Here is a 27747-nt window from a genome sequence, read left to right as displayed (position 1 = left end):
ACGTCCAAATCTCAATACCTTCTTCCATGGAGATACCTTGAGAAAAACCTGATCTCCAACCTCAAACTCGATATCCTTACGTCGCTTATCTGCGTATGACTTCTGCCAATCGAATGCCTCTTTTAAGCGATCACGGATCAATCTGACAGTATCTTCAGTCTCTCGAACCAAGTCTGGACCCAAAGTTTTTCTATCATGCAACTCTGTCCAACATATAGGAGTACGACATCTACGTCCATACAGAGCCTCGTACGGTGCCATGCGAATACTTGCCTGGTAACTATTATTGTAAGCAAACTCAGCTAATGGCAAGAAATCTTCCCAACTACCACAAAAATCAATCACACAACCCCGTAACATATCCTCTAACACCTGAATAACTCGTTCAGACTGTTCATCAGTCTGAGGATGAAAAGCTGTACTGAAATTCAAACGAGTACCCAGAGCCTCGTGCAAAGCTTTCCAGAACCTAGAAGTGAACCTCGGATCTCGATCAGATATGATAGACAACGGAACACCATGAAGTCTAACGATCTCAGAAATGTACAACTTAGCCAGTTTGTCCAGAGAATAATTAACCCGAATAGAGATAAAGTGCGCTGACTTGGTGAGTCGATCAACAATCACCAAGATAGAATCCTTTTTGGAAGGAGTCAGAGGAAGACCAGTAACGAAGTCCATTATAATGCGCTCCCATTTGCACTCAGGAATCTTAATTGACTGCAACAATCCAGATGGATGTTGGTGTTCTGCCTTAACCTGCTGACAAGTCAAACACCTCGCCATAAAATCTGAAATATTCTTTTTCATACCAGTCCAGAAGTAGTGCTTTTTGAGATTATTGTACATTTTGTCCCCGCCAGGATGCATAGCATAAGGACTACTATGAGCCTCCTGAAGAATAACTCGCCTTAAATCATCATCTTTAGGAACGTAGTAACGACCGTGAAAACACAGAATACCATCCTGATCCACAGTATACTCTGAACTCAATCCTTGTTTAACTTGCTCAATAATGGAAAGGAATCAGCTATCCAGAAGTTGTTTGGTCTTAATCTCCTCGGCCAAAGTAGGTTTAACCTGCAACTCTGCTAACAGACTATTATAATCAAATAAACTCAAGTTGGCGAATAAGGCTCTGAGATCTGATATCGCCTTACGGCTCAAGGCGTCTGCCACTACATTAGCCTTTCCTGGATGATATTCTATCTCTAAATCATAGTTTTTTAGAAGCTCCAACCAACGACGCTGTCTCAAATTCAATTCTTTCTGAGTAAGAAGATACTTCAGACTCTTATGATCAGTATAAATATATCAATTTTCTCTGTATAGGTAGTGTCTTCAGATCTTTAAAGCAAAAACCACGGCAGCTAACTCCAGATCGTGAATAGGATAGTTACGCTCATGCAGCTTTAATTGACGTGAAGCATAAGCGACAACCTTCCTATCTTGCATCAAAACACAACCTAATCCAGAGTGAGAAGCATCACTGTAGACAGAAAAATATTTCCCAGATTCAGGCTGAATCAATACTGGGGCTTGAGTTAGAACAGTCTTCATTTTCTCAAAGCTAGCTTGTTGGTTCTCAGACTAGACAAATGAAACATCTTTTTCTCAATAGTTTCATCAGAGGAGCTACAATAAGGGAGAACCCCTCAACGAAACGACGGTAGTAACCAGCTAAACCCAAGAAACTACGGATCTCAGAAATATTCCTGGGTTGCTTCGAGTTCAGAATAGCCTCCACTTTGCTTGGATCCATCTGAATACCATCAGCAGAATCAATATGTCCAAGAAAAGTCACTTCGTTGAGCCAAAACTCACACTTGCTCAACTTAGCGTATAGCTTATTTTTCCTTAGAGTCTATAGAACAATCTTTAAATGCTCCTCATATTTTGCTTCACTTCTAGAATACACCAGTATGTCATCAATGAACACAACAACAAACTGGTCCAAATAAGGTCGAAACACCCTATGCATCGGATCCATAAATACAGTAGGGGCATTTGTTAACCCGAATGACATCACTAAAAACTCATAATGCCCATACCGAGTACGGAAAGCAGTCTTCGGAATATCTGAGTCTTTCACTTTGAGTTGATAATAACCAGACCTCAAGTTTATTTTTAAAAAGATAGAAGCCCCTCGAAATTGGTCAAATAAATCATCAATCTTGGGCATAGGTTATTTGTTTTTAACCGTGAGCTTTTTCAGTTTCCTATAATCAATACAGAGTCTCAATGTCCCATCCTTTTTCTTAACAAAGAGAACTGGGGCTCCCCACGGTGATACACTGGGTCGGATAAATCCCCTGTCCAACAACTCCTGGAGTTGAACTTTTAGTTCCTTAAGATCTTTTTGGGGCCATACGATAAGGAGCCATTGAAACCGGAGTAGAATCAGAATATACTTCAATTTCAAACTCAACCTCTCTATCCGGCGGTAATCCAGGCAACTCCTCAGGAAAAACATCGGGAAATTCCTTGACAATCCGGATACCTTCAATATCAGATTGAGAACTCTGGGTATCCAATATATAAGCAAGAAATACCTCAGAACCTTTTCTGATCATCTTCTCAGCTACCAATGCAAATACAACATTCGTCAGAAATCCATGGCGTTCCCCGATCATTACAATCTTTCGATTATCTGGGGTCTTCAGAACAGCTCTCTTGGTCTCAAAATCAATATTTTCTCGATGTTTGTCCAGCCAATCTACACCGAGAATCAAATCAAACTCTTCCAAAGGTAACTCCATAAGGTCGGCCAAAAAATCTCCCCATTGATCTCTATAGGACACTTTCTAAAAATACGATCCAACACAATGGACTTGCCTAAGGGACTTTGAACTATCACCAAATGTTTAGTATTCTCAACAGAAATATTTAGACCCTCAGAAACAGAATGCGATACATAGGAATTGGTAGAGCCACTATCAAATAATGCAAAGTATGGAACTGAATGAATAGTAACAGTACCTGCAGTCACATTAGGCCCATCACGATCTTGTCGAAGTATGGCAGTGTAAACCAATGCAGGCTGTCTGGCCTCAGATCTGACTGGACCCCTACTCTGAGATGCTCGGCCTCTGCTAGCCGATCCAGGTGCTCTCTCCTAAGTACGACCACCCGCAGGAGTCTGAACAGTACTCTGAGTACGAGCGGGAATACGAGCTGGTGTCTGAACTGCAGTAACTGACATTGGATAATCCTTTATAAAATGGTCACCAGAACCATATTTAAAACAGGCGCCAAATTTTCTCCTACATTCCCCAAGATGATGTTTCCCACAATAATCACATGTCTACAAAGATTGTAACCCAGAAGATCCACCATGTCTAGAAGGCTGAACAGCTAAAGAACCAGATGCAACATGTCTGACACTCACACTGCCTCTTTGAAAGAAATCACCCCTGCCTCTCTTGCTAGGATATGCAGAAGAATCAACAGAACCAGAAGGTCTCCTGAATCGGGTTTGAGCTCGATCACTATCTCTCTTGTGCTCCATACTCAGTCGCTCTATTTCCTCAGCAGTCTTGGCTATCTCAACCAAAGCATCAAAATTCCTCTCTCGGTGGGTAGAGACTCGACTCCTGATCTCATACCTGAGTCCATTCTCGAACCTCAAGCATCGATCTGTCTCTGTGTCAATAAGTCCAGGAGCATAACGGCTCAATCGGATGAACTCAACCTCGTAGTCCATAACAGACATGCTACCCTGCTCTAGATTTTTAAACTCCTGACGACGCTCCTGCAGGTATCTCTCTCGGATATAGCAACTCCGAAAGCGCGTCTTGAAAAGATCCCATGTTAACTGGTTTCTCGGAATACTACCAGAAATTGATTGCCACCATCTGAAGCTCTCTTTCTTCAACATAGGTAGGGCCCCATTTAACTTCTATTCAGGTCTGAGGTCCATCTCATCCATAATCCTCTCTGTGTCCTCCAGCCAATACTCAGCGTTTGTCGGGGGTCCACCAGTAATACCCTCGAATGGAACTACACCAGCAGCGACCAAAGAGTTTGAAATCTCAACCGCAATCATATTACTAGGGGCTCTGGAAACTCTCTGAAACATATAGAATATAGTTCTATTAAGGGCATCTTCATTTATGTCAGTATCCTCATCTCCAGTGACGGGAGGGTCTCTCACAAGAGTAAAGTGATCATCATGAGAAAGGGTTGGATCTACTTGCGGAATAGGAGGATCACGTGGATACATCGAATCGTCGATCATAACAGAAGGTCGAGCGACGTCTCGCCCTCGACCACGACCACGTCATATCCTACGACCTCTAGCAGCATTCATCGTTGGATCTATAAGGCTCTACAAAAGAGTTTTAAACATATATCAGATTAGCATCAGAGATCTCGAGAAAACTTTTAAATCATAAAATAAGGTGACATTTTTTTTAAAAAAATCCAAAATTTAAGACCTATATACAGTCCGAGTGTTTAAAACTGAAAGCTCTGATACCACCAAATGTAACCCTCCAGACCCGGTCTGTAAGTTAGACCCAAACCTAAATGGTCACATATCCCATTCAGAGTTTTTTTTTCTTTCTTAAAACATCTTATAATACATTAGATATAATATAGAACAAAATATTGATAATACAGATATATCCAAAACGATAGCAAATACATGTCATCAAACATAACCGAAAAACATATAGAGATATTCGTTCGTACAAAATAAGTAGTAGATCTCTCCTGATGCCAAATCTGCTAGCTTACGGTATGTTGTTATCTGAAAAAGGGGAAAACTACAGAATGAGCTAAAAAGCTCAATGTGTTCCATATAGTGTATATAAAAACATACTGATAAAAATATTTCAGTAAAGTCGGTTTATGCAATCATGTCGTTAAAAAAATATGAATACTACCCCCAACCCATCACATCAGAATGTGTAGGTTCCCCAGAACCATACACCCAGCCCACACATCAAATAAGGCCCTGAGCACAAAGCCGAGGAACTTGCGGATATACTTCCTTCAACAATACCCCCCAATGATTGTTCATGAATTTATTTGAATGAAAACAATGATTAATTCTTTAAAACATAAAAGTGTTCATGCTTAAAAATCATATACATAAATACGAAAATCAGAAGACAAATCAGTAGTATACAGAATTTCAGACATCATACAATCAATATTCAAAACATCGGTATAAAATACCGTAACCAGAAATCATATCAGAAATATGCGGTAAATCAGATATCAGATACATAATATTCAAATATATATTTTAAAACAAAAATAATTAACACTGTCGGGAAACACACCTGTAACAGTCTGAGAAATCAGATAGGGAAGTTTATTGTTGGGTTTGTCGATCATGCCCTGCTGCAACGCTAGATCCTACGAATTGGAAAAATCTATATTGGAATCCTAATATAAATAATCTAAATATTATTTAAATAATATACGGAAACATACGAGTAATTCTCGTAGTACGCAGTTCAGGCTGATCTAACGAACGGACAACACCGAACCTAATTGATCCTTGCTCAGGTGAAACACGAGTACCTTCATAAAATATTTTATTGAATCAATTCCTTAACCAAAACTCAAATAAATAACCAAATTTTAAAATATTAAGCCTTTTGGGTTTACAAGCTCTATTTGGGAATTTCGGGTAAGAATTTGACAAAACGGAATTCAAAATTAGATTCAGGACGTCGAAAAACATAAAGTATGACCTCCTGAAATTCTGAATTCTTGGTCAAAATCAAAGTCAACGGGTTTGACTGACGATTTGGATACTTTCGGTTTTGAATTTTGTGAAATGGACCCCAAACACGGATTCGAGACATCGAAAAATGTCAGGATATGTATTCTCAGAAAAGATTAACTGCTGTTTAATATCTGGTCAAAGTCGGTCAAAGTTATAGTCAAAAGTGGTCATCCATTTTACGAAATTATTATTTATTTAATTATTTAAAAAATTATGAAAATATCACCATTTTAAAATTAATTACTAATATAGCACCATTTTCAAAATATTTATTAAAATGTCATTTTTTCAAAAATTACAAAAATAACATTTTTAAAAAAATTACAAACATAGCACTCTTTTTGAATTAATTCCCAATACGTCACCAGTTTCAAAATAATTACTAAAATGTCACTCGGTCAACGGGTCGGGTCGGGTTGTAACCGGTCAAACCGATCATTTTGACATTTCCCAAGTGCAGTGGTGGCGCGTGGGACGTCTTACGGCAGCGTAAAATTCACGGAAAAATTTCTAAAAATTATTTTGAGCGATTTCGAGATACTTACAAAGCTCGGTTCAAATTTTGAACGGCGGAGAGCTCGATTTCATCAAATCGGAAACTTTGACCGCTTCACCACCACACGTACCACCGCCGCCGGAGAAAAGGAGGATACCGGTGGACTCGGAACGACACAAGGAACACGATGGTGTAGGAGGTGTCGTAAACGGAGCAACGATCGACGATGAATTTAAGATTTCCTCAGCGATGGAACTAAAAAAACGTCGAGACTTTGACTTGAATTTCACGGCGTTTGACAGCGTTTTACTTCAATTAATTTAAGGGATTTGTTCCTCGCTCGATAATGAACACAGTGGTGTTTTCAAATCAACGATCAGAGGTCGGACGGTGTCAGGATCGTGGTTGAAAGATGGGCGTTGGGAAGGGATTTTTGGGAATGGTTTTCTGTTTTTGAAACATAAAACCATGTATATAACATGGTTTTCAAACACTTTTTGGGTAAATTCGGGGCTTGGTCCCTGAATTTTCTTTAACTCTAAAACAAGCTACAAGTTTTAAAATCTTTCAATTTAGTCCCCAAAATTTATCAATTTTCACAATTAAAAACTCAAATTTCAATTAAATATTATTTTCAAATTTCCGGGTTGTTACACATTTCGTCCATCTTAAAAAGATTTCAAGTAGGAATGGTTACGGCTGGGGTAGATTAATATTGCAATCCTTTTAATTCATCACTTTTATTTAATTATGACTTATCTTGATGTTTAATGACGTAAATGGTCCACTGATTATAAGATATTGTTTTGTCGAGTTTCTTGATTATTAAAAGTAAAAAAATAACCCCTTCAAGGGAGTTGCTTTGTTGAGTCCCTCAACTATTAAAAGTTACAAAATGGCCACCCTGACTATTCATTATGTTCCAAACTTATCATTTTTCGTTAAAAAATTAACGATCGTCTGAGCTGGACGTTAACATGTTGGTTGAGATATGATAGCCATTTGAGATTATGAGATCATATTTTATCGTATCTCAGTCGGCAGGTTAACTTCCAGCTCATACTGTCATTAATTTTTTAACAAAAAAGGACGAGTTTAAAACATAATGAATAGTCGTTGATCATTTTGTAACTTTTCATAGTTGAGGGACTCAACAAATCAACTCCCTATAGTCAGATGACTATTTTATAATTTTTAATAATTAGGTACTCAACAAAATAATACACTTTATCCTAAAATAAAATATTATTTTTGATAAAATCATGTCTAAATGTATATAAAAATATTATAATAATTATTCAGGTACAATAATTTTTTTATTTATTTTGAATTCAATTATGTTAGAAAATAAACCGAGTACAAGTAATTTCCCTGTAACCAGATTAGTGAGAATGTGAAATAAAAATGGAAAAATAATACCCGAAATTGATAACGGAGTTTAGCCAATTGTGCTTACGTCTCCGGACTGCTGCAGATCTTTTACTAAGAGAGAAAATTTACAGGTGTTTACAAAACACTCACAACTCACAAGAAAGCTCTCTAGTATTAGGAGAAAGAAATGATTTTTGGGATGGTTTTGAAGCTAAATGAGCTAGGGTATTTATAGTTGAAACTAAGGACTTAATCTTGTAAATACCCTAAAGCCTAGGGATTAATTGTGATTATCCCATTATCATTTTTCAACAAACATCTATCAAACTTTGAAAATTTATTTTTCAAAGAAACATTTACCAAACTTTGAAAACCATTTTTTCAAAGTTGGTTGCCAAACTTGAAAATCATTTTAACAATACTTTCAACAATCTCCCACTTGAAGACTGATTTTAATATGTCTTCACACCTCGATCAATGCAACAGATTTTCTAGTCTTGTTACTCTAGCATGCCAGCTGAAGTTGAACACAACTTCAGTTTGTCTGTAGTCACCGTCTTTGTCAACATGTCTGCCGGATTTTGAGCTCCACTGATCTTTTCAAGTTTCAAAATCCCATCTTCCAGAACAGACCGTATAAAATGATATCGCAATTGTATGTGCTTTGTTCTGGAATGAAATGACGGATTCTTTGCTAGATGTATAGCACTTTGTCTGTCACAATACAAGATATTGTTTTCTTGTTTCTTGCCTAACTCTTCCAAGAAACTTTGGAGCCAAACCATCTCCTTGCTGGCTTCCGTAATAGCAACATATTCTGCTTCAGTTGTGGAGAGAGCAACTATCTTCTGTAGTTGAGAAACCCAACTCACTGCGGTTCCTCCTAGAGTATAGACATACCCTGTAGTGCTCCTTTTGATGTCAACATTTCCGGCTAAGTCAACATCTACATAGCATGTCAGTATCGTATCTCCACCTTTGAAACAAAGTGCTTAGTTTGTAGTACCATACAGATATCTGAGGATCCATTTGACTGCTTCCTAGTGTACCTTACCTAGATTATTCATGTACCTGCTAACAGCTCCCATTGCTTGAGCAATATCTGGTCTGGTACAAACCATGACATACATTAGACTTCCAATTACTGAGGCATACGACACCTTCACCATGTGTGCACGTTCTTCCTCCGTCTTTGGTGACTGTTCTTTGGAGAGTCTAAAATGAACACCTAAATGTGTACTTACTGGTTTAGCATCTTGCATGTTGAACCTGGAGAGTACTTTGTTGATGTACTCAGCCTGTGATAACATCAAAGTCCCCGACTTTGTGTCTCTCTTAATCCTCATCCTAAGAATCTACTTTGCAGCGCCCAGATCCTTCATAGCAAACTGCTTCGACAATTTTTGCTTCAAGTGTATAATCTCTTGCATGTCTGAACCTGCAACAAGCATGTCATCAACGTACAACAATAAAAAAATGAAGCTATTGTCGAACCTCTTGATGTAGCAACAATGATCTGCTTGACATCTGGTAAAACCACTACTACTCATGAAGCTATCGAACTTCTTGTTCCATTGTCTAGGAGCTTGTTTTAAATCATACAAGCTCTTCTTCAACCTGCATACCAGGTTTTTCTTGCCTACCTCTATGAAGCCTTCTGGCTGCCTCATATAGATTTCTTCCTCCAAATCACCATGAAGGAAAGCTGTCTTTACATCTAACTGCTCAAGATGTAAATTCTCTGCAACTACAATTTTCAACACCAGTCTGATTGTGGACAATTTTACGACTGGAGAGAAAATTTCGTTGTAGTCAATACCTTCTTTTTGCTGAAAACCTTTGATAACCAATCTTGCTTTGTAACGTTTGCTCCCATCATGCTCTTCTTTGATCCTGTAAATCCACTTGTTGTGGAGCGCTTTCTTGCCTGGTGGTAATTCAACTAATTCTCACGTCTGATTTGACATAAGCGAGTCCATCTCATCTTTCATGGAAGACTCCCACTTGACTGAATCCTCCACTTGCATTGCTTCATCATAGCACTCTGGTTCACCATTGTCAGTCAATAACAAGTACTGCAAAGAAGGAGAATACCACTGGGTTGGTTTAGGAATTCTGGAGGAGTGTCTTAGTTCCAGTGTGCCTGGTTCTTCTTGAACTGCTTCAGGACTGATTTGAACATCATTTCCAGAAATCTCCTCGAACTTAGTAAATTCCTTTGTTTCAGCTTCGGTATTGGAGCTGCTTGATTCTACAGTTGACCTGTCTTTGTACATCACATTCTCATTGAAAATAACATCTCTGCTTCTGATGATCTTCCGATTTTCATAGTCCCAAAATCGGTAACCAAACTCATCACCGCCATAACCAACAGAGACACATTTGTTGGACTTAGCATAAAGTTTACTTCTTTCAGCAGAGTCTATGTGTACATAAGAAATACAACCAAACACTCTTAAGTGTGAAAGGTTTATTTCTTTCTTGCTCCAAACTTCCTCTGGTATTCTGCCATCCAAAGGAACTGAGGGCCCACGGTTGATCAAGTAAGATGCAGTGTTGATAGCTTCAGCCCATAGAAATTTGGGCAATCCGCCATGTATCCTCATGCTTTTGGCACGTTCATTCAGAGTTCTGTTCATGCGCTCTGCTACGCCATTCTGCTGCGGTGTCATGTGAACTGTTGTCTCCATCTTGATCCCATTGTTTGCGCAGAAATCTCTGAATCTACGATTTTTGTACTCTCCTCCATTGTCAGACCTCAACCGCTTGACTTTCAGACCAATCTCATTTTCCACCATGGCCATCCATTTTTTGAATGTATCAAAGACTTCTGATTTCTTCTTCAGAAAATAAACCCACACCTTCCTTGTAGAATCATCGATGAAGGTGACATAATATAGTGAGCCTGCAAGAGATGTAACTGGAGATGGTCCACATACATCAGTATGAACCAACTCTAACTTTTCAGCCTTGGGTGTCTTACCAATCTTTGCAAAGCTGACTTTCTTTTGTTTGCCAAAGATACAATCCTTGCATAGTCCGATATCTACATTCTTTAGATTCGGCAGCTTCCCTTTTGACAAAAGTGTCTTCATCCATTTCTCGCTCATTTGACCAAGCCTTTGGTACCATAGGTTTGATTTTCCATCAGCATCTGCGGCTGCAATGATATTCTCTAAATTTGAGGTTATATAGAGAGTACCAGTTTTCTTTTGAGGCTAGGAATATGTCTCACTCCTTTCAGCGTCCAGGTGGTCTGGTTTGGCAACTTTAGTCGGATGTCTCCTTTTCCGACGATCTTCAAGGTTTCATTATCAGCTAGATGAACCTTCCCAAAATCACCACTGACATAATTTTTCATGATTTCTCGGCATGGGGTAGAGTGGAAAGATGCCCCTGAATCCAAGATCCATGATTCAATCAGACTGCTGACGCTTAGAATCATGGCATCACCTGTTTCCTCTGTCACGTTGGCAGATTCCTGTGCGCTGGTATTTTTCTTCAGTGCTCGGCAATCTCTTTTAAAGTGACCCTTCTTGGCACAATTATAACAGGTAAAATCTTTCTTTCCCGTTCTGGATTTTCCCCGTCTGGATTTTGATCTGCCATGATTTGAATTTCTTTTTGAAGTTCTCCCTCTGGACTCCGTGTGCAAGGCTGAGGAGGTTGATGCTTCACCCGATTCTATCCGTCAAATTTCTTCGCTCAGTGCCAGATCCCGAACATCGTCGAATTTCAATTTACTATTTCCCGACGAGCTGTTAACTACTGTAACAGTAGCATTCCAACTGTCTGGTATAGATGATAAGAGAATTAAAACTCGAACTTCATTATTGAATTCAATTTCCACTGAACTCAACTGGGTTGTGATTGTGTTGAGTTCATTTAGGTGTTGTGCCATCGATGCCCCTTCCGTCATCCGCAAATTGAATAATCGCCTCATCAAGTGCACTTTGTTTGAGGCTGATGGATTCTCATACATACTGGAGAGAGCCGCCATAAGACCCGCTGTGGTCTTTTCCTTTGCTATGTTGAAAGCAACATTGCGGGATAACGTCAGTCAGATAGCTCCGAGGGCTTGCCTGTCGATAAGAGCTCAGTCTTCATTCTTCATGCCCTCTGGTTGCTTTCCTGATAGAGGTTGATATAGATTTTTCTGGTACAGAAAATCTTCAATCTGCATCTTCCAAAAGCCAAAGTATGCACCATCAAACTTTTCAATTTTCACCTTCCCTTCGTCTGCAGCCATCGCTCCCACTCGAATCTGATTTCGTTTGGATCGTTTCTGACAATTCTTGCGAACCACCGTGTATTAGAACACCTTCGTCGACAAGCTCGTATCGCCGATAAAATTTTTACTATTCACGAAATTCACTATTCATGTAAATAATAATGAATAATAACCCTAAAAATTGACAAAATTCACAACCAAAAGCTCTGATACTAGTTGTTAGGAAATAAACCGAGTACAAGTAATTTCCCTGTAACCAGATTAGTGAGAATGCGAAATAAAAACAGAAAAATAATACCCGAAATTGATAACGGAGTTCAACCAATTGTGCTTACGTCTCCGGACTGCTGCAGATCTTTTACTAAGAGAGAAAATTTACAAGTGTTTATAAAACACTCACTACTCACAAGAAAGCTCTCTAGTATTGGGAGAAAGAAATGATTTTTGGGATGGTTTTGAAGCTAAATGAGCTAAGATATTTATAGTTAAAACTAAGGACTTAATCTTGTAAATACCCTAAAGCCTAGGGATTAATTGTGATTATCCCATTATCATTTTTCAACAAACATCTATCAAACTTTGAAAAACTATTTTTCAAAGAAACATTTACCAAACTTTGAAAATCATTTTCAAAGAAACATTTACCAAACTTTGAAAACCATTTTTTCAAAGTTGGTTTCCAAACTTGAAAATCATTTTAACAATATTTTCAACAAATTATATATCGACCTCGATTCTCTTTATAAAATCAATCCTAATTGATCTTAAATTTACATTTAAATAAAAATCGTTTTTATAAAATAAAAAAGTGAACGGGTTGAAATATTTGCCGCGCAAGTCATGGAATTGGGAGCATCAAACACGCCATCGAAGAAACAAAGGAGAAAAATCTTAATGGAAAGTTGTCTGAAAAAAAAACATGAAGTAATGTAATTAAACGATGAAAATAAATTAATTTTGGTCAAATCTGAATCCAAATCAAGCTTAACCTAAGATAATAACCATATATATATATATATATATATATATATAATTTTACTGAAATTAAAACTACATTTTTTTAATTAATTACTATTATCCGATCTATTAGTCGACTAATTCAGATCGAGTACTACAGAGGCGAGGGTAGGGATGGGCATTCAACCCGAACCTGATCGGGTTGATTTTTTTTATAAAAAATTTTGGGTTTGGGTCGGGTTTTTTTAAGTGTGATATTCGGGTCGGGTTCGGATTTATGGTGAAAAATACTCACCCGAAAAAATATATAATTTTACCTTATATATTTAGAAATAATTACAATAATACCCATCTATTTATAATTTTTTTCAATTAAGTCACTGTTTTTATTGAATAAAAATATTTTTTTATTATTTTAGGTCGGATCGGGTTTCTAAGTCATATATCCGGGTCGGTCGGGTCGGTGAAACCTTATTTTGGTCAGGTCGGGTCTCGGGTGGAGGCTCACTTGTCCTCGAGTCGGGTCGGGTGGACCAAAAACCCGACTCAACCCGACCCATGTCCATCCCGAGGCGAAGGTGACCCTCCCAACCCAATTTGCTCCATTTACAAACGCCAAAATTTAAACCCTAACTTTACTTAAGGAACTTAGTGTAACCAACTGAGAGTTAATCATAACCCAAATACATAATTATAACCTATCATTCATATAAATTCCTTCTATATTTAATTTTCAGTTCAAGTCCAAAGACGCAACTACCAACCGAAACTATGCAGTTTTCGTTATTTCGTTACTATTTCCGCCTCTTCTTGTTCCTTTTCCTCTGCTTTTCCCCCACGTGCTTGTTTTCCCGCCAGAATCACACCGGAGAAAATAACTGTCACAACTACCGTCGACACACAGACACACAAGGCCATGTGGTTTAACTTCACTCGCTTTAAAGACGCCGACAGCGGTAGCCACGTCATTGCCGGCATGTCGGAACTCAAGAAATACTTCCAACGTTTCGGGTCCCTCTCGGTCCGAAACCAAAATTTCACTGACGTTTACGACACCCAATTTGAATCCTCCGTTATCTTGTACCAGAAAAAGCTCGGATTACCGGTCACCGGGAAGCTTGATTCCGACACGATATCGAAGATCATATCGCCGAGGTGCGGCGTCTCCGATTCCGCCCCCACGAAGATCCATGCAACGAAACACTTCACCTATTTTGATGGACGGCCGAGATAGAACAACGATTCGGCTTCGACGACGCCCATGACGTTAACATACGCCTTCTCCCTTCGAACATGATAAACTACATAACCTTACAGGAAATCCGAACAGTTTTCCAACGTTCGTTTTCGAGATGGGCTTCGGTGATTCCCATAAATTTCAAGGAAATACAAGAATACGAAAAAGCCGATATAACAATAGGGTTTTTCGGCAGCGACCACGGCGACGGAGAAGCATTTGACGGGGCTTTAGGAGTGTTAGCTCATGCGTTTGCGCCTGAGAACGGAAGGATTCACTTCGATGAAGTTGAAACGTGGGCCGTAGATTTTGGGAAAGCGAAATCAAAGTCGGCTGTTGACTTGGAGTCGGTTGCGACGCACGAGATTGGTCATATTCTAGGATTGGGTCATAGTTTGGTTCAAGACGCCGTCATGTACCCGAGCTTGAGTCCTCGGAGTCGAAGAAGGGAACTGAAAGTTGATGATGTAAAAGGTGTTCAAGCTTTGTATGGAACAAACCCTAACTTCGAGATCAGCTCTTTGTTAGAATCGGATAACGTTTCCAACAAAGGAACTGGACTCGTCTCTACATCATCAAACTGGATTTTTTCTTGGGTACTGCTACTCTTCTTCATTCTTTTGGTCATAGTTTAGGCGCTTTTTTTAGGGTTATTTATGGGTGAAGAAATAAAAATGTTCACACCCAAACCAATTTTTTTAAACTATTCTTCGGCCCTTTAAGAAAATAAGTCTATAATTTTACTAATCCTATGTATCTGTGGAGTTATCTCAAAGTTACTTTTCTTTATATCTGTCCTATTTTATTTAATACAGTTTCATCAATAAAATTATGTCATATGATTCCTTTGACAATAAAAATATCATTGGTTTTAATAAAAAAAGTAAATTACATGTTATTTCTTTCATAATTATTTTTGTTTAGTCTAATCCTTGAAGTTTTTATGTAATCTTAAATTGGCCTTCATTTATTTTAAAATTTTATAATTTAATCTAATGTTAATTTTTATAATATTGTTTTAAATGTAATTGATCATTATTTGTTCAATCTAATTTTATTATGTTCAAACACGATATTTTTTTATAATTTAATCTAAATGTTTTAAAATTTTAAAATTTTATAATTTAATCTAATGTTATTATGTTCAAACACGATATTTTTTATAATTTAATCTAAATGTTTTAAAATTTTAAAATTTTATAATTTAATCTAATGTTATTATGTTCAAAAACGATATTTTTTATATTGAGAATCATAGTAATCTCAAGTCCTAAGATCTAATAACACATCTATTAGAATTTAATATTTTTATCCATATATTAATCTTAAAACAGATCGACCCAATTTTTTTCAACAAATACAAGCAAATTCAATTTGTATTCCGATACATATTGAATTTATAAATATACATTAAACTTCTTAATTTATTGTGATTTATAAAATAATAATCAATTAAAAACATCTAAAATAATCACCAACCACACAGCCTTTTCTGACTAAAAGTCAGCTATTTGACAATGCTTTTGAGCTTATGTGCTTTTGGGAAGTTCAAAGTATTATTTGGAAATGATTTTGGAAGTGCTTTTCATCTAAAAATCCGTTTTAAATGTAAAAGTAATCCTAAATAGTCAACTAAAAATTCATGTTTGAAAAATGATTATTTATTCAAATCAAAAAGTAAAAATAAAAATGGCGTTTTTGCGATGAAAAAGCTTGTTGAAGAATCACTTCTCATAAACATCCTCAAACGAAGCAATGCAGTGAGTTGTTTTATCACTCGACATTTTCCATTTCAATCCAACTACAAGCAGTTTCTTTTATTACTCTTTGATCTCTCATGAGCTTTCGCATTGCACACATCTCCCCCCATTTGCGATGGTATGCAAAAATGTTAGACATCATCACATAAACATAATCATTGTAACCCTCCAATTCAATCAACTTCGCTGCAGCAACCATTGCCACCTTCAGATCCTTACAGGCTCCGCAAGCACCGAGCAAAGCCTTCCAAACCGCACCACATGACCCAAAACAGAGTTCATAAATCACCCTCCATGCTCTCCGCGTCTCTCCTCCACGGCCCATTAGCCGAATCAAACAACAACAATGCTCGACGGTGGGCTTAATCCCATAATCATTGATCATCGACTCGAAGTACCGATACACCTGTTGAAGTGGCATCTCATTGTGAGAACACCCGGCGAACACATTAAGAAACGTGACCCAGTCAGGTTCCAAATCACTCTCAGTTTTTAGCTGCTCGAAAAGCTGGATCACTTTCGTCGAATCACCGTTGTGAGCATAACCGGAGATCATAGCATTCCAGGTCACCAAATTCTTTCTCGGTAACGACTGGAACATAGACTCGGCGTTCTTAGCGTGCCCGCATTTGGAGTACATGTCAATGAGAGCACTTCCCACAACAACAGATGTATCCAAACCACGCTTTATTGTGCAACAATGGGTTAACATTCCCCATGTTAAAGCTGAGAGACCTGCAATTCCGCTTAGAATTATTGAAAATGAGAACTCGTCCATTTGAACATCATTGGAGTGCATTTTATTGAAAAACTGGAGAGCCTCCCGTGGTCGATTTCGATTAACATATCCGGTCAGAATTGAAGACCATGTAGATGAATTTGGGCTCGGCGTATCGAGTAAAATACCGATAGCATCATCTATGTTGCCAAACTGAGCAATGCCACTAATCAATTCATTGTAAGATATAGTATCATGGACCGGCATTTCACTCCATACACTAAAGGCTTGCTCAAGGTTTCCATTTCTAACAGGCAGCTAAAACTGAATTCCACGAAATAATATCCTTCTCAATCATACTATCAAAAACCAAAATGGCGTTGACCACAGCCCCGCATTTTCCATACGTATCAATCAAGCAATTCCCAACAACAATTGCACATTCAAAGCCGAACTTCAAAATGTTGGAGTGAATCGACTTACCTAAATGCAAAAACCCCAGCTGGCCACAAGCAGCCAAAGCTGCAGTAAATGAGTACTCATTGCAACAAATTTCGGACCTATGAAGCTCAAGAAACAAACCCAAAGCTTTACGGAACTTCCCAGTTTGAACATGCCCAGAAATTATAGAGTTCCAAGAAATGACACTCGGTTGAGGCATTTCAACAAACAGCTTAGCGGCTTCACATAGAGAGTCGATTTGCCTATAATACCTCATCAAAGCGTTAGAAACAAACGCATTGGCGACAAACCCAGATTTTAAAACGTAGCAATGAAGCTGTAGGCAGTAAGAGTCATGACCCAGATCAGTCGAGACCCGAATCAAGTGAGCTAGGGAGTAGTCATTTGGTATAATGCCAGAGTGGAGCATCTTGGAAGCCTCGTGTAACGTAAGGTCCATGTCGGCGCCTCCTTTTGCGAGTGTTGAAACGAGAGTGAGCCATGATTCAAAGCTTTCTTTTGGAACTTTGTTGTTGCCATTGTTGCTTCGAGAAACGACATTTGTGCTGATAAAGTGATTTGATAAGAGATTATATGATTGCCGCTGTTGTTTAAGCTGGTATTGGTAGTTATCGACTCTCCCCAAGAATGTTCTTCGCATAGCTTTTAATTTATGGCTCGGAAATATTAAGAATCTTTTCGATGCTCTAAACCATTTGAATATACCAAACTAATAGAAACAAAGCAACAAAGAAAAGCACTTTATGATGAAGATATTTTCATACTGTTTCTGATTTAAAGAACCTCAAGCAAATGCGCTGTAATACACTCAAGCCTATGTTTTGAGTTGAGGGATTTACTAGTACAATGCTCCTCATGCTGTGATAAAACAGGAATTTAAATTATGAGTGTTAAAAAAAGCACGAATTAAGGAGAGAATTTATTTGCTGTGCCAACTACATTAAACCAATTTCGTCCGGACAAAATGGAGCTGGTCGAGACTATGCAGGCGCAAAATCGCATTATCACCAAGAGTTTTCAATCAGGAAGTCGGGAACCTCGATTGCAGCTCTTTGTGAACTTGTATTTTCTTTCTACATGGTTAATGTTGCAGCAAGGCAGCTTTTCATCCCCATTTGATAACAGCAGACCCCCAAGTTAGACCTGCACCAAAACCTGAAGCCACGATCGTGTGGCCTGGCTTCACCTTTCCACTTCGAACAGCTTCGTCCAATGCCAAAGGAATGGATGCAGCACTTGTATTGCCGTAATTTGCCAAATCAATGAAAGATATTATCCAGAGTACTATCCTCAGCTATCAAATATGTGAATTAGTAGGCCGTAGTTGATCGAAACTCCGATCACCATTGCTTTCCCCGTCACTTTTCATGGGCATAGTCAACATTTAATATCTTTCCCCAACTGTAACGAAGGACAAATCTGGGCACCAGTAATATGGGAGTGTTCAGGGACCCGGTTAGGGCAGCAGGCCAAGTAAATGGCACGACACATTTTCATGAAACTAAAATGTATACCATCTTTGTACATCTTTGTACTTCTTTACCATTCATCTGTATGCAGGCATAAGAGGACCTTTTTGGAGGAAATTCTAACGCCGAACCATTAGAACCCAACAGATCATTGATTTCGTTGTCATTTATGAGGGCACCGAGATGTCTGAAACAGGAGTGTAGCAGCTCGGTCAAATTGCTCAGAAGAAGCAATATGATTAAAAAAAAAAGAATCCGCAACAAGAGAAGCACATACCTTGCACCCTCACAATCACTATGCAAATCAAAGCTTAATAAACTATCCTCCTCAGCATCACAGGCCTGCAGAATTATTTGTATCTCGAATGATATCATATTTCATAGCAGAAGAGAAGTATGTAAATGGTAACTATTGCTTCGGAAGAAACCATTAGACCGAAATCCATAAAACTAAATAAATAAGCTAACTTGAGAAAGAGTGAACTGATAAAAACTCGACATTGCCTCAAATGGAAAAGAGTGAACTTATAAAAAGGTGGTATCAGTGTGTTACCTGAACAACAACAGCACCACCAGCATCCCCAAAGAGAATGCATGTTCCTCTATCGATCCAGTCAACAAATCGAGAAATAACATCAGCTCTGTTGACGAAAACGGGTAAAGAAAACGAAAGAACACGAGAATTTTACGAGGTTCGGCAATGTGCTTACGTCCTCGGTGCCTAGGCGGCGCTAGAAGTTTTATTCAATGATTTTTTTAGGTCTAGGTTACATCTCTATTTATAATAGAAAACCCTGGTACATAATTACAAAATCAACCATGTATCGTACCGCGGGGGCTACGCCCCGCGCCCCCAACCCACATAATTTGTAACCCCACAACGAGACTTTCTTTGTAAGGACAGTTGATGTTCGCTTCGCTCACTCCGCTCCATCTCCTGTCCTCTTTACTGGTATATTTATGAGCCATACCTAACAAATCTCCACCTTGGCGAATATCCTGCCCCTTGGAAACTTCAATGTGGGTTGGGTTACCTTGCTTCTTTAACAACTCGAAACATTTAACAAGTCCAAGCAATGCTTGAACTTGTCTGTCGTAACTGGCTTGGTGAACATATCAGCGGCATTCTCATCAGTATGTACCTTCTGAAACAAAACCTCTCCAGATGCAACCAACTCTCTGATCTTGTGGAACCTTACATCAATATGTTTAGTTCTAGCACGATACACCTGATTCTTAGCCAAGTGAATAGCACTTTGATTATCACAAAGCAACTGAACTCCACCTTGTTGAACACCCAACTCCTTCACTAAACCAGTAAGCCATAAAGCTTCTTTTGCAGCTTCAGCCGTTGCCATGTACTCAGCTTCAGTTGTAGATAGAGCCACAATAGATTGAACAGTAGACTTCCAACAAATAGGCCCTCCACCAAGAGTAAACACATACCCTGTCGTAGATCTTCTATTATCCAAGTCACCTGCATAATCTGAATCCACATATCCTACAACCAAAGGATTATCCCGCTGACTCCCAAAAACAATTCCATGTCCCACAGTACCCTTTAAGTACCGAAAGATTCACTTGACTGCATCCCAATGTTGCTTACCAGGTTTAGACATGTACTTACAAACTTGACTAACAGCATGAGCTAAATCAGGACGAGTACATACCATCGCATACATCAAGCAGCCAACAGCATTAGAATACGGAACCTTTGCCATATTTTCAGCTTCCTTATCTGTCTTAGGGCACTGTTCTGATGAGAGCTTAAAGTGATTCGCCAATGGAGTGCTAACTGGTTTCGCGCTGCTCATCGCAAACCTTTCTAGCATTTTCTCAACATAACCCCGTTGAGATAGCCACAGTTTCCTTGAGTCTCTGTCCCTGCAAATTTCCATTCCAAGAATTTTCTTTGCAGCACCTAAATCTTTCATATCAAATTCCTGACTCAATAAAGTTTTCAAACCGATAACATCATCCATGTTCTTCGCAGCAATCAACATATCATCAACATACAGTAATAGAAAAATAAAAGAACCATCATCAAGGCTCTTAACATAGACACAACAATCATACTCACATCGGTTGTAGCCAATCTTGATCATATAGGAGTCAAACCGTTTATACCACTGTCTCGGAGACTGTTTCAACCCGTACAAAGATTTCTTCAATCTGCAAACTAAATGCTCATTTCCAGGTTGAGTGAAACCTTCAGGTTGCCGCATGTAGATCTGCTCCTCTAAATCACCATGCAAAAAGCAGTTTTAACATCCATCTGCTCTAAATGCAAATCCCAACTAGCCACCAATGCAAGTACTGCTCGGATTGAAGTGTGCCTGACCACAGGAGAAAAGATTTCATCATAATCAACTCCTTTCTGCTGTGAAAAACCCTTCGCTACCAAACGAGCCTTGAACTTCTCCCCCTCTTTTTCTGTTACTGCTGGTTTCTTCTTATACACCCATTTGCAACCAATCGGCTTCTTATCCTCAGGAAGGGGAACTAACTCCCATGTGCGATTGTGATTCAAAGACTCCATCTCCTCAACTATGGCTGCCATCCACTTGTCGTTTTCCTGACTAGTAACGGCATCATGAAAAGTAACTGGATCATCACTGCTAACAGTAAGTGCAAAAGATACCAAGTCTTCAAAACCCAATCTGTTCGGAGGCTTTATATTCGTCCGTCTCACCCTGTCTCTGGCGTGACTATAATCCTGCAAATCATCCGTAGTGGAACCACCAGAAGTCGGTTGAGAAGTTTTTGGTTTCTCAACTGGAAACTGCTCGAAATCTACCACTGTCGTGTCTTGCTTCTGCTGCAACATAGACTGTTCATCAAAAACGACATCTCTACTAATCACAACTTTCTTCGCAACTGGATCCCAGAACTTGAATCCTTGACACCTTTCTTGTAACCCAGAAAAATGCACTCCTTCGATTTTGCATCAAGTTTGGATCTCTCATCAGCAGGTACATGCACATAAGCAGGACAACCAAAAATCCGTAAGTTATCAAAACTAACATCATGACCAGTCCATACCTCTTCTGTAACTTTCCCAGCCAGCGATGCCCTTGGCGATCTGTTGATAAGGTAACACGCCATGTTAACAGCCTCAGCCCAGAAGTGTTTGGGAAGCCCCGCATTCAACCGCAAACATCTGGCTCTTTCATTCAACGACCTGTTCATTCGTTCCGCAACACCATTCTGTTGTGGTGTCTTGCGCACTGTAAAATGCCTCTGAATCCCATGCTCCTTACAGAATTGTAGGAACTGTGAATCTGTATACTCCGTACCATTGTCAGACCGCAAACACTTGATTTTTCGTCCTGTTTGGTTTTCTACCTCAGCTTTCCACAGCTTGAACTTCTCAAAAACTTCAGATTTCTGTTTCAAAAAATACACCCAAACTTTCCGTGAAAAATCATCAATAAAAGTAACATAGTACCTAGATCCACCCAAAGACGATGTCGTGGAAGGCCCCATACATCAGAATGCACATAATCAAGAATCCCTTGAGTTGTGTGCTTCGCAGTCTTGAAACGGACTTTAGTCTGTTTACCAAGAACACAATACTTGCAAAAATTGAGCTTACAGCTTTTGACACCATGCAACAAGTTTCTCTTGTGTAATTCTGCCATACCACGTTCACTAGATGAGCAAGGCGCATATGCCACAATTTTGTCGTATCATCACAGGACTCAACAGAGTGAACTCCACCTGCAACGGTACTCCCTAACAATCTGTAGATATTCCCTGCAGTCATCTTGCCTTTCATCACAGTCAATGCTTTAACAATCCGAATGGTTTCCCTATCCTCGTCAACCTTAGGGATAAAACCATTCTTGTGCAAAGTGCCCAAGGAAATCAAATTCTTCTTCAAGTCTGGGATATGTCGAACACCACTCAACGTCCGAACGGAGCCATCGTGCATCTTAATTCTGACATCACCAATACCAACAATATTGCAACATCGATCATCACCCAAATAAACCGAACCATAATTAACCGGCCTGTATGTCGAAAACCATTCCCTATTTGGTGTGATGTGATAAGAACATCCAGAATCAAGAATCCAAGCATCCGTCAATTGTGTCGTTGAAATAGAAAGCATATCACCCTCACTGCAATCAGAAGTATCATCCTCGACCACGTTCACAGACTTGGATGAGCCATCACGCTTCTCATCAGTCTACTTTTTCAACTTCGGACAGTCTCGCTTCATATGTCCCGCCTCCTTGCACTTGTAACAGTGAATCGTCTTCTTATCCCTGGATTTGGATCTGGAATTCCGCTTCCCGGACCCTGCCTTCTCTGGATTCCATCCACGATCTCGATTACCCTTGACATATAAGCTATCGGCTTGAGAGCTTTCCCCTGCAGTAATCTGCTTCCGCTGGTTGTGAGCCAACAAGGCTGCAGTAATCTCCTCAACGTTGATAGTCTCTTTCCCATATGTAAGAGTAGTCACCATGTGTTCGTAAGAGGAAGGCAACGAACACAACAGAATCATCGCTCTGTCTTCATCCTCAATTTTCACATCAAGCCGAGCCAGATCAGAAACGATTTGATTGAAGACATTCACGTGTTGCGCCAAATCGTGATCGTCCTGCATCTTCAGCCCATACAGCCGCTGCTTCAGATACAGTTTTGTCGTTAAGGATTTGGACATAAACTGACTTTCCAACTTCCTCCAAATTTCGTCTGGAGACGATAGATGCATGACGTGATACATGACCTCGTCCGCCAAGCATAATCGTATGGTTCCTGCCGCTCGCTGCTGCAATTCTTCCCAATCTTCCTCATCCATCGACGCCGGCTTTGTAGGTCGCAAAGCCTTCAAGATCCCTTGCTGCGCCAATAGATCCTTCACCCTCGTTTGCCATAATCCGAAGTTACCCTGACCATTGAATTTCGCGACTTCGAATTTTGCTCCTGACATCTGATACCAATTGTTGACGAAAACGGGTAAAGAAAACGAAAGAACACGAGAATTTTACGAGGTTCGGCAATGTGCTTACGTCCTCGGTGCCTAGGCGGCGCTAGAAGTTTTATTCAATGATTTTTTTAGGTCTAGGTTACATCTCTATTTATAATAGAAAACCCTGGTACATAATTACAAAATCAACCCTGTACCGTACCGCTTTACTGGTATATTTATGAGCCATACCTAACAAGCTCTAATTACTAAAACATTACGCAAGCCACCTCCTGTAATTCACAAAGGCAAAAGTTTTATTCCGTACCACATTAACAGCTTGGTTTAAGAATTCGATGCAAATTGAGCAAATTCATTACCCCTAATGTAGCAAGAAGCTGAGAACAGACCCAACATGAATCCACTGCATGCAGCAAATTCTTTGGACCTTACAACGTAAATTAAGGTTGCCAGAACACAAACAAATAAGTGATCTGTGAAACATAAACAATTACTGTCTAAATAAGCACATAGCAGTATCAAGACCCACATACAAAACTTAAGACAAATGAAGCTCATGGAAAATCAACAACTTCTTGAATTATTCTAAATCTGTAAAGCCAAACAATTGTCTAAACCAAACTCTGTTCGGAAAGTGGTATTTTCATTTATTTGAAGTTTATGCCTGCAGGTCTCAACGCTTGATAAAATCAACTACAACACTCATTAAATTCACTAGAACACCAGTTACTTCCCTCCCAAAGAGAATGCGTAAACATAAAATCAAAATCTCCAGTCAAATTTCTATTTTTTCAACCATAATTCATGTACGTTACTAAATTTGTAACCTTCATGTAGTTTACAGCAAGAAATATACTTTCAAACTATATTAATATCAAAATGTCAAAAACACAGAAACCCATAATGAAACCCGAAAATGCATGTAAATGAACCAAAAGAAGTTTTGCGACCAATGTAGAATCTATTAATATCGACAAATTTCTCAAATACAGTGAAACAGAAAAGCTTGCAAGCACATACTCAAAGTTTCCTATAATAACAAAAACATAATGATCATTTATGGTAATCAAAACAAACAAGTTTGTGAAGATAATCCGAGACATCTCACTTTTAAATTCCCACTTTATATCAGAATATTTAGAAGCAGTCTTCTCTAAAATACATAGAATAGAAGCATGCAATAGTAGATTTTACTGATCTTCAAGAAACTAATCAAGATGCGCGAGGAGGAAAGGGGATTGTTTACTGCTTCTGTTAACTGGTTACATGTTAGAGGAGGCTGGATCTGGGAAAACATTCGAGAAAGGAAGGACAAAGTTGACTGGCATCGACTCATTTGGTTCCCTGCTCACGTTCGAAAGTTCTATCTGATTACGTGGATGATAATTCTTGACAGGCTGCCTACTAAGGATAGACTTGCTCGGTTTGGTATGGTGACTGCTGTGGATTATGTGGTACTGAGCTGGAATCAAGGAATCACCTTTTCTTGGATTGCTCTTATTCGAGGGTGGTCTGGGACGATATCATGCACTCATGTGGGCTGCAGCAGCAAGGGCTGAGTTGGGAAGACTTGATCTGTTGGATGAATAGGAATTTGAAAGGTAAGCCTTATTAGTTCATGTTCTTAAATTAGCATGGACTGGATTCGTTTACTTCATATAGGAAGAACGTAATCATAAAGTTTTTAGAGGACTGATACAGTTGGTAGAGCGCAAGGTTCTTAACCTTGAGGTCGTGGGATCGAGTCCCACGGTGAGCAATTCATAATTGCTGGAGGTCTTCCACGGAAGTTGTTCTCAACCTAGCGTTGGGAGCAGCCTACTACCTTATCTTTCTCTTACCCCATTTAATATGGGAATAAGGTCAACTATTTTTTATACAATTGTAAATACTATAAAGGGGGTTGTTAGGATCAAATTATATAGGTATAACATGAATAGACTGGATGATGTAAATAGGCAACTGTGCATAGATTAGGGGCTAATCTAGCTGGTTGTAACGTCTCTTGTAGCAGCTTGTTGCTTTCTTTGGATGAATACAATTTTGATTATCCAAAAAAAATAGTAGATTTTAGAAACCTACATGCAACTTATAACACAAATCATAAAAGTTGCTATGTTATTAAAGCTTCCTTAATAGATTCCTGGGATTAATATTGACCAGTTCCTCTATACCTTTGGAGCATCACCGAAAATATCTTCCGGAGTAGATATGCACATCAGGATCAGTTCAAGATCATCGGGTTCAACATCTGCCATTTCGCTTCAACCGTTAGGTTTCATAAACTTTCCTTTCTTGTAAGAGCAACGACAGTTCATTGTTATTCTTCCAAAAAGACACAAGGATGGCAATTAAAAGAGTAAAAAATGTAAGCTTTCATCTTTCGTGAAAAAAGAAAAATGTGCCACAAACTTTAAGCTAGGGGTTTTTATCACATCGATGGAAGTTTGATACAAGTAGGAAATGCCAGCAAAAGATTCTACAAATATTCTACAATTGCGCTTTTATGCATTAGACTATGTTCTGACCTGAAACAACCCGTCGATTACGTATTCCAGTGCAGAAAAATATCCATTCATCAGAAGTATCAACTATTTTTGCAAGATCGTCATTTGAAACTGAAAGAGATGGCACCGCTGATCCACAACCAACTAGCTTGCAGCCTTTACTGAAAAGCATGTATTTTCCGGTAATAAAATAGAAAGTAGGATGTACATCAGGAAAATCATCATCTTTCAAAGTTAAATAAGTAAAGGAAAAAAAACAAACAAATAAAAGTGAACCAGCATCTCAATTCTGAATGCCGGACTAGATTTCAAGCACACAATAAATACCAGTGACAGGTGATGCCCTTAAACTAGGTGTGTGCGCTAATGTGCTTAACTTGGTCAATGCCACCATTGGATCACCTGCGGTGCAACCATGTTGTTCCCTTCTCCAAGGCCTCGTCGACCTCAAAATCGCAGTTTGCCTTTGCACTGCTATCAGAGCTAACATACTAGGCATCAACCTTAACATCCCAATCTCCCTGAGCTTGCTTCTCAACTTTTGCTCAAGGAATGTTCTAAGAGGCTTCCAATGTTAAACCGACCTCTTTTCCTCGTCATCTTGTTTCTTATGGTTTCCATTATTTCAGTAAATCAGTGTCGACATTGGTAACTTTTTTGTTTTCATTTCCTGTGGAGATTGATGCTGAATAATGTTGGTCAAATAATAGCAACCGGTGGCTGCTTGAATTTTAAAAGTGGGGGCTGCCTTAAATTTCAAAGTTAGGCAGCCCATATTTTTTAATTTAAGCAAGGGTTAATTATTTTTAGTCATTAGATTTTAGGGTATTTTCAAAGATTAGTCCCTAAGTTTCAACTATAAATACCATAGCTCATTTAACTTCAATATCATCCCAAAATCAATTTCTTTCTCATAATACTAAAGAGTTTAGAGAGTTCTCTTGTGAGTAGTGAGTGTTTTGTAAACACTTGTAAATTTTCTCTCTTTAGTAAAAGATATGCAGTAGTCCGGAGACGTAGGCAAAATTGGCTGAACTCCGTTATCAATTTCGGGTATTATTTTTCCGCTTTTATTTTGCATTCTCACTAATCTGGTTATAGGGAAATTACTCGTACTCGGTTTATTTTCCCAACAACTGGTAATTAGAGCTTTTAGTTGTGAATTTTTTCAATTTTTTGTGATGTTACTATTCATTCCTATTCACGTGAATAGTGAATTTTGTGAATGGTAACAATTTTGTCGGCGATACGAGTTTATCGACGGAGGTGTTATAATACACGATGGTTCGCACAAATTGTCAGAAACGATCCAAAGAAGCCAGATTCGAGTGGGAGCGATGGCTGCAGACGAAGGGAAGGCGAAAATTGAAAAGTTCGATAGTGCGGACTTTGGATTTTGGAAGATGCAAATTGAAGAGTTTCTGTACCAGAAAAATCTATATCAACCCCTCTAAGGAAAACAACCAGAGGGCATGAAGAATGAAGACTGAGCTCTCTCGACAGACAAGCCTCGGAGTTATCCGATTGACGTTATCCGCAATGTGCTTTCAACATAGCAAAGGAAAAGACCACGGCATGTATGGCGGCTCTCTCCAATATGTATGAGAGCCATCGGCCTCAACAAGTTCATTTGATAAGGCGATTATTCAATTTGCGGATGGCGAAGAGCATCAGTGGCTCAACACCTAAATGAACTCAACACAATCACAACCTAGTTGAGTTCCGTGGAAATTGAATTCGATGATGAAGTTCGAGCTTTAATTCTCTTATCATCTATACCAGACAGTTGGAATGATATTGTTACAGCAATCAGCAGCTCGTCGGGAAACAGCAAATTAAAATTCGATGATGTTCGGGATC

The 27747-nt window shown here is 38.9% G+C and overlaps 2 protein-coding genes and 1 pseudogene across 2 annotated transcripts; 1 reads left to right on the top strand and 2 right to left on the bottom strand.

The window, feature by feature from the left end:
* The first annotated feature begins 13606 nt into the window (after window positions 1-13606).
* On the top strand, window positions 13607-14667 carry LOC120140916 (annotated as a pseudogene).
* Window positions 14668-15797: 1130 nt separating this feature from the next.
* LOC120140608 (putative pentatricopeptide repeat-containing protein At5g47460) lies at window positions 15798-17612 on the bottom strand. The gene is given in 2 exon segments (XM_039155572.1): window positions 15798-16820; window positions 16822-17612. Coding segments are annotated over 2 exon segments (1806 nt in total). The 3' UTR covers window positions 15798-15805.
* A 465-nt stretch (window positions 17613-18077) lies between these two features.
* LOC120140915 (3-oxoacyl-[acyl-carrier-protein] synthase 3 A, chloroplastic-like) lies at window positions 18078-26377 on the bottom strand. The gene is made up of 8 exons (XM_039155911.1): window positions 26215-26377; window positions 25909-26112; window positions 23740-23853; window positions 23617-23652; window positions 18995-19080; window positions 18719-18783; window positions 18487-18628; window positions 18078-18266 (listed from the first exon to the last, which is right to left on the bottom strand). The coding sequence occupies exons 1-8, from the start codon at window positions 26375-26377 to the stop codon at window positions 18078-18080; spliced, it is 999 nt and encodes a 332-aa protein (XP_039011842.1).
* Window positions 26378-27747: the final 1370 nt, after the last annotated feature.

The sequence above is a fragment of the Hibiscus syriacus genome, unplaced genomic scaffold (genome assembly GCF_006381635.1).
Source record: "Hibiscus syriacus cultivar Baekdansim isolate YM2019G1 unplaced genomic scaffold, ASM638163v2 tig00110788_pilon, whole genome shotgun sequence".
Lineage (NCBI taxonomy): Eukaryota > Viridiplantae > Streptophyta > Magnoliopsida > Malvales > Malvaceae > Hibiscus > Hibiscus syriacus.
The sequence above is the reverse complement of the archived record's forward strand: the minus strand, read 5'-3'. Positions and strand labels throughout refer to the sequence as shown.